Consider the following 11,680-nt stretch of genomic DNA (forward strand, 5'->3'; position numbering starts at 1 on the left):
TTCTATCAGGATTAAGTACTTTATTGACACATTATTATGTCATAATTTTTTGTATTATCTCATAACTTGTTCAACATGTTAACATCGTAGCGCCTGTTTCGCAGCTGTTTGCGAAACTAATCTTGCATCATAGTTGATCTGACGTAGTCATTGTAACTTCCTTACATTAAATTGTGCTTCACCATATATATGCTTACCATTTGTAATTTATCAACAATTATAACTTTGTAATACTTGCCCTCTTTTTAGTCGTTGTGTGTTGTTTTATGTGATTATGGTGTGAAAACGACCATAATAATGTAAAACCAAATCATTTGCCTATTAAACATTAACATGAAAATTTGCGCTTCATTTGTAGCAAGTTTTAAAAAATATGTTTAAAATACTATAGAATCATCTAAATAAATGCATAGTTTCAAAAAAATTTTAATTCGATTTTACCGTTTATGCGGTCTAGGCGATCCAAACAGTCCTAGCGAACCTGTATTTTGGAGGCACCTGGTCGTAACCAAAAGTACGGATGTTGTTAAATAGCTGCCTGCTGTTTTTCCAATAGCTAGCACCGTGCTACTGCTTGCTAACACAGTGACATACAGGCTGCTCTTTGTAATCAGTAGCAGGCTACGCCTAGTTTTTCAACAAAGTGTGCGGCTGATGTGGATTTTTTCCAAGAAAACTGTACATTAATTTTTAGAAAAGAATATTGTGTTATTGTTTGTTTCATATATTTAAATACTTACGATATATTTAAAGATTGGTTGTGTGGGTGAGGATAACGTAAATTATGATTACGTCTTGATACCTTTGATAAACAGTGAGCTGTGAAGTTTTCGCCAGCCAACAACAGCAGAATGCTAATCGAGCAATGGCAGTCTGCTGTTCATTACGTCATGAACAGCAGCATGTTATTTACTGAGCAGTAAGCAGTCAAAAGCAGGGTGTTATTTGAAAACAGCCAGCTGCTGTACAACAATAACAGCCGTTCTTATGATAATGACCCCGCCTCTTCAAATTACTAATCAGTAGGGCCATTTTTATTTTGACCTAAAAAAATTTTTTTTTGACTTTATTTTTATCAAATTTTGACTTTATTTTGACCTAACGAAATTGCTTATTTGTAGAGGCCACAGTTCTTCCTCCAGTTACCCAAACATAATATTTTGTCAATTTCAGACCTAAACGTAATATTTTGTTGAAAAGTCAAGGTGTTTTATGGATTATAAAAAGTGCGTCGTGTTTTTTGGCGATAGATTTAGGTAGCTTGTGTTATTTTGTCCTTGTGAAAAGGGCACTTTGCCTCGATTTTCTCCGCATGGTAAATTCTAATAAACAGCAAATTAAACAGGGAATGCTTGTTGTTGCTCCAATCCAGCTTGATGGCGTTTACTTTTCCTGTGGCTTTCAACAAAATACTTTTTATCGCACTTCACTATAACCTCGCAAAAATTGCACCTTAAATCACTCCCGGGAGTTCTCGACAAATCTGTCTAACTTTTGCTGAAGACGATTTAGCTTGCTTGGGCATTTTTGTATTACAGAATGTCAGTAGGCTATTCCTAAAATCCAAACTGTTGATCTTCGAAAATACCACGTTTATGAAGAGGAAGTGTTTTATAAGAATTATTTAAATACGTAACAATGAATAAACAATGGACAATTTGCGATAAAAGTTACTGCTGATCCAAGTGGGCATTGTGACTTATTTCCTGCTTTTATGGGTTAATATGGTTTAATTGTGTCGCAGTTCCTGATTTACAATGCTTCCACGAGGATTTTTACAAGAATTACTCTCAAGAAACACAAAAACTTTGTAAAAAGCCATATTTTGACAAATTTTGACTTTATTGTAAATTTTGACTTTATTTTGACCTATAAACTTCTTAGAAACAATCCCCTAGGTGCTGAAAACAACTTTATTCTTTGATTCGTGGTCAGACGAGGTCCTTAAAAATTTTTGACTTTATTGACTTTTGCGGGCCCTACTAATCAGCAAGTACATGACACCACCAATTGCAGGGTGCTACTTAAAAACAGCACGCTGCAATTGGTGATGTCATGAAAAAACTTTTAGCATGTGCTCAGTTAAAACTGAAAATATGGCAGTTTTTGTTGGAAGTTTTAGGTTAAATGTTATTAAAATTTTTTTTATTTTGTGTACATACTTAAAATATACAATATAAAAAAGGCCATCACTATATAACCAGAAAAAGGCATACGTTTAAAGCTATTTTTATGGATTTTTGTTAACCTAACTTTAATTTATAACATAGTAACGTAAATCTTCCTTCTAATTTAAATTTAACTTCAATTAAATCCTAAATAGCTTAAATCAATTTTTGCATCCCCATTCTTCTAACCTAGATGCCTATGTTTAACGATGGGTTGTGTAACCTACTTGTGGTGAAACAGTCGCTATGTTTAAAAAATGAAAACAATTACAAAACACGCAGTCTTAAACATAGTTTATCAGCTGTTGTTTTAAATCGGTTGCAATACTTGTCAAAAAAGATGCCAGACAATTCTTATGGTAATTTGGTTTTGTATACCCACCCCTAAAATTTTGGGCATGACAAACGAATAAATAATGTAATTACGAATAACACAATCTTGGGTTTTATGATAATTAATTCTGCGCAAACTTTAACTTGCTAATTGCAATGTATGTAAACTGCCTCTAATCATAAATTTATTGATCAACATTGTTTACTGTAATATGAAAAAGGGAGTAAGGACAGTTTTTTCATGCAAGTGTCAGTATGTCAACTTGTATAAATAGCTGGTTAGTGATTACTTGTTTATCTATTTATCCATTGGTGAAATATTTTGAACCAATCATACACAGTACTGATTAGAAATCTTGACGTGTTAATTTTCACACTCCATAATAAACTGTAAAAAAAATTTAGTCTAACTACTAAATACATAAGAAGGAAATAGAGATCATACTTGAAGCGATGGGAAATCGTATTCTACTGTTGAACATTTTAATATCAAATCTATTTGTTTCTCCACAGATACACACTAAAATTTAGTCCTATTATACATAACATAACCCACAGAAAAATGGAAAGATTACTCCGAATGGGTGGTAGTGGTTTAGGAGGTTTAGGCCAAGCGCAAGCAGCAGATGCACCGATGGTTGACACAGCTGAGCAGGTTTACATATCATCACTTGCTCTTTTGAAAATGTTAAAGCATGGGCGAGCTGGCGTTCCAATGGAAGTCATGGGTCTTATGCTTGGAGAGTTTGTTGACGACTACACAGTACGTGTGATCGATGTCTTTGCAATGCCACAGTCTGGTACTGGTGTGAGTGTGGAGGCTGTTGATCCTGTTTTCCAAGCAAAAATGCTTGACATGCTCAAACAAACTGGCAGACCAGAAATGGTTGTTGGCTGGTACCACTCTCATCCTGGATTTGGATGCTGGTTGTCTGGTGTTGATATAAACACACAGCAAAGCTTCGAAGCTTTGTCAGAGAGAGCAGTTGCAGTTGTAGTTGATCCAATTCAAAGTGTAAAGGGAAAAGTTGTAATTGATGCTTTTCGATTGATTAACCCTAACACAATGGTCCTTGGACAGGAGCCTCGGCAAACAACATCAAATCTAGGTCATTTGCAGAAGCCATCTATACAGGCTTTAATTCATGGCTTAAACAGGCATTATTATTCAATTGCAATCAACCACCGTAAGAATGAACTCGAACAAAAAATGTTGCTCAACTTACACAAGCAGAGCTGGATTGACAACCTCACACTGGGAGATTACTCAGAGCACTGCAAAATGAATGAAAAGACAAGTCAAAACATGCTGCAATTGGCAAAAAACTACAAGAAAGCTTTGGAAGAGGAGGAAAAAATGACTCCACAACAGTTGGCAATAAAAAATGTAGGAAAGCAAGACCCAAAAAGACACCTCGAAGAAAAAGTAGATAGCTTGATGACATCAAACATAGTTCAATGTCTTGGTGCTATGATTGATACTGTTGTTTTCAAGTAATTCTTTCTGAGGCTCCAGCACCTCCATAGCAAAATAGTGGTTTGTGAATGTATAATGCCATTTTTGTACCTTTTTGGCATTCCTGTTCAATATGGCTGTGTTCGTTAAAAAGATCCAAATTTCGTTTGCCCATGCATTGTTACTTAGTGCTTTTTATCACATAGTGCATATGGATTCACCTTTAATATTAGGATATTTTATGATTAAATATTTGGGAAAATGTATTGCAACAGTGTTGGCTTGCTAAGGGCAACTCACCTTCTTAATAATTGCTGTATAGTCATCCAATCCAAGTTTTAACAGTTACTATAAAACTCTTTAAGACATTAAACGTTTAAGGATGACAGAATTTTTCAACGATTAATGAAATATATAACTATAAAACTATATGATGCTCTTTGGAATGTTGCCCTTTGATACATAAAAAGGTTTTGGTCCTCCTTACTTGAATTACGACTTACCAGACAAAAGTGTATTAGAAGCAATAAATTATTATAGAGTGTCATCCAATATTGTGCTTCAACAAGATAAGCACGTCAAAGGGAGTGAAGAAAACATGATTCAGTTAACTAATCCACATAACCCAGCATTAGTTTATCAATTGGCACAATAGTTGGTTCAATAAATTTATAAAATATTATTTTGAAGATAATATCTGCAGGCAGTCAACATCTTTTGTGACCACAGTATTAAAAAATATGTACAACAATGACTCTTAAAGTCTCATTACATACTGCTACTGGTGTATAGAGTTAAGATTAAGAGGGTATCTAAGCAGGAAACAAAATTTCCCTAAAATTCTTCTGTACTACAGTATGTTAGTCAAAATCAGTGCTCACAGGCGCAAGTACATACGAGCTCATTTAGCATTGTTATGTGGCACTTTAGTAAAGTAAAAGGACACAGCTTTTTATTGTTGTGCACAAATATTGAGGTAGTGTCATAATAAAAAGTAATGTGAATCGTAAGTGTCTTCATAAAGATTAATTACTTCTGTGAAAGCTTTTTATTTCAACTTAGCTCATATCTGAACGTCTCAAAGCACCTATTGTAAAACTTGTGGACAACTATACATAACTGTCCCACACATGAACAGTGCTGGTATGGCCATGTATGATGCACTTCAGCTGAATGTCCAAGTAGAATTAGGGTTTGATGAGAGACGGCAAAACATTACTAGGCACTGCCCAGTTTCATACCCTTGATATACAAGGTCTGCCCAAAAAGTATTGGACTTGAGTGTAAAAACGTAACACAATAAATTTCAGAAATTTTTATTAATGTCCTTCATAATGCTCTTCTGCTTTTGCAAAGCTCAATGTCGACTTTCCATAATGTCTTCTTGTGTTTGAAATCGATTCCCTTTTAGTGTGGTATTGAGCTTGGCAACAACCAGAAGTTGCATGGTGCCAAATTAGGAGAATAAGGAGGCTGTCACACAAGTGCCGTCATTCTTTGCCAGAAACCCTAGGATCACATGGGCGAAATGAGCAGGAGCATTGCCAGTTCTTCCCTGTCCATATGTCTGGCTGCTTTGCACATTATCACAAAAGAAAGTGATGTGAAAATTCCAAGTAACACTCTTTGTTGATTGTTTGCTTACATACCTGTGATGCACAATTCCACAAAAAACAAAGAAACAGGTCAGCATTACTTTCTTTAGCATCATTATCTTTTAGTGGGAGGGGGTACGATTGGATACTTTTTCGACAGACCTCGTACATTTGATACTATTTTCAAACAATGAAAAATTTTGTAGCAAGTGTAGTGTAGCGTAATATAGCAAGAAACAAAGCTAAGAGAAAAGGAAAAACAACAAAAACGGCCAAAAATGTGACAAAAGTCAGCAAATAGCCCATTTTATAAAACTGCCTTCGCTGTAGATGAGAACAGGTTGATACAAGCTTAACTTACATGGAAATGAGGATCATTATTCTCGGTTAAACTTTATGATGAAACCAATTTATTTCTGACCCTTATACAATAAAATAAATAGATAAAAATAGAACTGTAGGAAAAAATCTCTCATCCAAAATGGTATAGTCATAATAAATATAATGAAGACACTGGCAAAACATTACTAGGTTGTTATTGCAACAGTGAAAGAAAAGATAACATAATAATCCGGTGCTTTAGTGCTTCTGGAGCATGGCTCATAGTTTATACAATGCAAATGTCGATGTCATTTGGTGAACCAAATGTTGGTGAGAAAGTTTTTCAAAAAATGACGAAGGATTAGCAAAATACATAAATGATAAACTGAGCTCATACTATGCTCATGCAATTATTAAAATTACACAAAACATAAAAATTGAATAAGTTGGTATCCATAATTTGTGTATGCAAGTACAATATCTCCTTATGGACATTATCAATACACTTCTTTATACATACTGGGTATACACGTACCGTACAGTTCTATATACATAATGCAACATCTACAAAAACTCACTGAAATATGTACATTACAATTGTACAATACGTATAAATAACATACAACAAGCTATGCAGCAAAAATGTTTGGAGTTGTTAAGGGTACAGTGATATATAGTCGTCAGGATCAAAAGTGGTATTCTGTTCTTTGCACACAGGAAAACAATACAAAGTACCACATTACTTCAAAGATGGAAAACTAAAACAGAATGAATTATGTAGGTATTGACCTCTTTATAAACATTCTATACAAACACCTAAAAGTTGGTGGCTTCAGAGCAATAAACTATAAAGATTTAAACATGAAATTTATATTAAGCAATCTCACTATTATAGACGTTGACGTAAAGAATATGTCTATTGGCAACATATCTGACATTCACAGTTCAATCAAATAGACAAATTTCATGATAATTTAAATCAAACGTGAAGCAATGCATATTAAATAAGGACTATTTTGGGGGCTGTATTTTTGCAGCAGTGCAAGTACTAGTACATGCTACGTATGTGGCAAGTATATGTGGTAATGATGCTAGAAGCATTTTTAAATAATTATTAAACTACTGCTTAGAATATATGGAATACTATCATCGCTCGCGCTCTTTTCTGTGCCAATTGGTAATGCGTGCTAATAGTTTTATGCTACAAGATTTTAAAAGAGGGTAGAGTACAACATGCAACATTTCCAGATATACCAACAAAAGCATTGCAGATGGAAAATTTTGAAAAGCCCTTTTATCAACAAGTGTTAGATAAAATTCAAACATTAAACGATGCACCTGTGCGACAAATTTTTTAAACATTTTCACACATGATTTTTAAAAAGAACAAACAGCACAAGCAATTCATACATTACCGATGTATAGGCATATATTATCCAAACCTTATTCTGTCTTTAAATAAAGTCAGCAAAAACATAACTAAAAATCCAGATAACAATCCAAAGTTTTTTATGAACAGACACAACCATGGTGTTTGACGAAGCTTCTTACTCTCTGCCTGAGCTTGTGCTTCAGGTAACATTCCGGCAAGAGAAATGTATAAAAAAACACCACCAGCTAAGGCAAATATCCACCTTGCAGCAGATACATCGTGGCCAACAAGAATTCCAACAACCATGCCAATATAACAGCAGCAGGCTGATGTAAAATTGTAAAAGGCAGCTTGCTTAATGGTCATTCCAGCACTAACTAATATAGCAAAGTCACCAAGCTCGTGTGGAAATTCTTCACAAAAGATTGCAATAGATGTGCTCAAACCTTGCAATGCTGATGTTGAATAGGATGCCCCAATTGCCAAACCATCAATCATATTATGGATTCCATCAGCAATTGTTATAAGCCACGCAACTGTCTTTATAGATTTATAGTTTCTAAATATCCAGCAAGTCTTTTTCTTTTTTTTTATGGACGTCACACTCTCACGATGCAATGAATGTGACGGTAAACCTTGGTCTTCTTCACAATCATCACATTTACCTGATATTCGATGAAGCAAAGTGTCGTGACTGCAGTCAGAAGATACATTGTTACAGTTCTTAAATTGTCCAACATTTTCACTGTTGACTACCTGCACAACGACATCATCATGGAACTTTAATTGTGAATGAGATTCTTCAGAAGTAGAAATGTATGCAACAGATTTTTCATGACTTTCATCTGAACCATGGTTATGAGAAGTATCAAAAATCTTCTCCAAAATATTTTCAGTGAGATAAAACAAATAAAACCCACCAAAAATAACTGCTGACCGCCAAACAGTCATTGGGTCACCATCAATGCCAAAACCTTCAGGGATCAATTGGAATATAGAATTACTGGAAAGTACACCCACAGCTAGAGTCACAAGGTAGAGTAATATTTTGTCATAAACTTTTGATTTCATCAGCGGCAAAAAGCTGATTCCAACAAGAGAACAAAGGCTAATAATAGTCACAGATAAAATACTAAATCCCCAAATCGCACTCCTAGACAGAGACATGTCAGCTGCACTAACTTCATGATGACGTTCACCTTCAGACATATGATGGTCAAGGACTTGCAAGACAGTGGGACACAGGTAATAAAACTGTCTGATATCAACTGAACCTGGATTTTTTTGATCTTCTAACTGTTTCATAATGTTTACAGTTAAGCACTTAACTGCGTCATCAGAAAACTCATCACCGGTAACTAAAATACGTTGCAACAATGTCTGCAGCATGGTTTGCAATTGGATAACACTGAATGTGTGTGAAGTGTTGTTGCCATATTTTTCAACAAAGTATGTATATGAATTATTCATTGAAACCTCGGCAGAAAATGAAACACAAAGTTCATCATATAAACTGAATTCATCCATGTAGTTGACGGTGGCACTGCAAACTTTGTGCAAAACAAACAACACAATTGGATATAGAAGTTTCATATTTCCTATTATTTCTGATGTTTCTGAAAAATTTAAATGTGAGGAACCTACTTAAAGCAATCTTTATTATCTTTGGAATCGGGAAATCATTTATGTAAGTTAAACTTAGATTTCCTAAACTAATACCATTAGGTCTTGATTAATAACACCATAAAAAACAAAAATACATAAAATTAAGCCATGGCTTACACCGGTTTATACCCATTTGATTAAATGTTATAATTAAATGCATAATTGTTTTAGGTTTGTTGTTTTTTTTAACCAGATTAGTAGATTTACTAACAACATTTAACTCTGTTTGGGCTTTAAGCATTGATCAAAAACTCAGCCATATTTCGACACATGGCCTTTGAATGTTAGCACATTCTCATTTATGGCCCCTGGTTGGATTAAGTTGGGCCACTCAGACTCCCTGACCAAAACCATCAATTGAATTACAGTCAAATAAAATATAAAAACCATTACTAGTATATCAGTCAACAAAAAACTGAATGTAATGCTTCCAATTGGAAAGTTTCATGATTACTCCCCAGTACCAAGTCTGCGACTGAAATGATAAACCTGCAGAATTGTATTGTCCTAACACCAATTTTTTCTGACTCAAGTCGATTCAACTCGTTTAACCTAGTTTTCCAAACATCTTGGTTAGGCCTAGCACGAAGTCATAACTGTCTTCAGATTATCCTGGTTGGTATTTTTTTCAGAGAAGGGTAAGTTTTAAAAAATTTTTGATTTTAAAGTCTTGTCCAGACAGGCAGAAGCGGACGTCATTGAGCAGCAGGGTTCTAGACTAGAACCTAGAATACAAATACATCACTGTGTAGGTATAGGTTGTGACATCACTGTTTCGGTTGTGCACGAGACCCCGATTTTGTTAGCTACCTTCATAAGCTTCATTCATTGCCACTACCATTGTCATAGCATGACTCAAGGGACGTTTCGCTCAATTTAAATCAATGACTCAACTCATTACAACAATGCCATACGATGTCTGTGATTATAGCATATGCAATACTATGGTTACCAGCAATAGCATTTCGTCAATCTAGCGCTCCTGTATTTTTGTACTGCCTAGTCAAAACCTAGCACTGAGCAATTACCACATCATACGACCATCCGTAAGCTAGGCTATAACCTCGTAAATCTGGTTGGTCAGGAAAACAAAAAAACGGTCTATCTTGCAGTCGGATTTGGAGCAGATAAACAGGAAATTGTAATCCGTGGCAAATGATGAATGAATATAATTTGTGCGCACCCGTGCGTGACCTGCAAGATCATTGTTTGAGGCTGGGTCGTAACCAAAAGGCGGCTGCTGCAGACTGTTGTTTTCCTATAGCATCCTGCTATTGCTTGTTGCTCTGTGACTGACATACTGCGCTGTACGTGAAGTTCCAATAGCATTTAAGTTTTTCAACAGAGTGAATAGCTGACGTGGACTTGCGGGGGTCGCTGGTTGATTTAACTAGCTATTCGGACTTAGGTTACCTGCCGAATTAATGATCTGACTCCGTGGTTGCGTGCGGTTAGAAATCTCTAACCTTAACGTGTTACTACTGTTACTAGCCGAAAGCTATTACGATTAACAGATACAGTTTATCAGAAACAATCCTTTATTGTAGGAACTGTACAGGTTCCGATTATTATGACACAAGCACAAACTTAGCATTCACCAATTAAAACAAGTCTAACGAATTACATTTTAACACGACTGACGTAATACGTTCGTACGATTCGATATCTCTCTGTCTGGGCGCTTACACGCACAGAAGTTTAATCTTATATCAGCGTAGAGCGCTGTGAACGGAAATATTCAACACCATATACACGAACATTTCAAAACGCGCAAACGATAAGCACAAAGCGTTGGCAATGGGAATTATTTACAGTTAAAGCTCGGATGTTATGAAATCACCTGGTAACGTACTAAACGGCGCTTTCACATAAAGTTATTTAGTGCAAGTTTCCAATGTTGCATAATGATTGCAGTTTGTAAATGATGCGATTGCAGCCGAATTGCATCTGCATTGCAAATATTAAATGCTAGCTGTAGGTTTATCAATGAACAATGTTTAACTGGCGCATATGTTTCCACAATTGATATAATGGTACTGGGTGTGGCTCCCAAGCCACTACAGACTTTTTTCAAGAAAAGTGTACATTTTTAATCTTTAGATGTCTGTTTATCAGCTTATTTGTAGTTTAGTTACCGCATTGCATCAGTATCGAATTTTATATAACTTGTTACATACGTTTATGAACGCGGTTTTGCTGTTGTATATTTTAACTTACTTATTGTATGTTGGGTTGAGTGGTCATGCAAACTATTAATTATTCATCTTTATCATTTGGTTACATTATTATTCTTGTACATTTTAAGCCTTTTGGCTTTGGCTTTTCCTGCTCATTGTTTATTGGTGGAATCTTTTAACACGTTATAGGCCTATTGGTTAGCCATATATTTTTCGTTTCCAACAAACAATGACGAAAAATAAACAATATAATATGACCTTGCCTCTCTAATTCACTAATCAGCAACCATAAGACATCATCAATCGCAGGGAGCTACTAAAAACGGTAGGCTGCAATCGATGACATCGGGAGAAAAGTTTAACATGTGTTCAATTAAAAATGCTATTGCGCTGATTGGAAAAATGTATTTACATTAACCTTTATTTTCTTGGGATTTCTACGGTCTTTGGTTTGGAAAAGTTTATTAAATTATAATTATTGTAACATGTCATAGTATACTAAAACCACTAAACCTAATTTAACAAACGCTATCTCTAGTAAGGGAAAACCCCTTACACAAAATACAACTTCAACGATTCTTTTTTTATTTGTT

General features: G+C 35.1%; 2 protein-coding genes across 2 annotated transcripts; one reads left to right on the top strand and one right to left on the bottom strand.

Moving 5' to 3' along the window:
* The first annotated feature begins 2,988 nt into the window (after nucleotides 1–2,988).
* Nucleotides 2,989–4,504, top strand: LOC143459038 (26S proteasome non-ATPase regulatory subunit 14). The gene has a single exon (XM_076955998.1). The coding sequence runs from the start codon at nucleotides 3,064–3,066 to the stop codon at nucleotides 3,997–3,999; it is 936 nt and encodes a 311-aa protein (XP_076812113.1). The 5' UTR covers nucleotides 2,989–3,063; the 3' UTR covers nucleotides 4,000–4,504.
* A 1,441-nt stretch (nucleotides 4,505–5,945) lies between these two features.
* Nucleotides 5,946–8,856, bottom strand: LOC143459037 (metal cation symporter ZIP14-like). Its single transcript, XM_076955997.1, has one exon. The coding sequence runs from the start codon at nucleotides 8,836–8,838 to the stop codon at nucleotides 7,306–7,308; it is 1,533 nt and encodes a 510-aa protein (XP_076812112.1). The 5' UTR covers nucleotides 8,839–8,856; the 3' UTR covers nucleotides 5,946–7,305.
* Between the last annotated feature and the right edge of the window lie 2,824 nt (nucleotides 8,857–11,680).

The sequence above is a fragment of the Clavelina lepadiformis genome, chromosome 5 (genome assembly GCF_947623445.1).
Source record: "Clavelina lepadiformis chromosome 5, kaClaLepa1.1, whole genome shotgun sequence".
Lineage (NCBI taxonomy): Eukaryota > Metazoa > Chordata > Ascidiacea > Aplousobranchia > Clavelinidae > Clavelina > Clavelina lepadiformis.

Bases quoted from the DNA above. Each gene is read 5' to 3' on its own strand.
- LOC143459038 (XM_076955998.1), top strand. From the start codon at position 3,064: ATGGAAAGATTACTCCGAATGGGTGGTAGTGGTTTAGGAGGTTTAGGC.
- LOC143459037 (XM_076955997.1), bottom strand. From the start codon at position 8,838: ATGAAACTTCTATATCCAATTGTGTTGTTTGTTTTGCACAAAGTTTGC.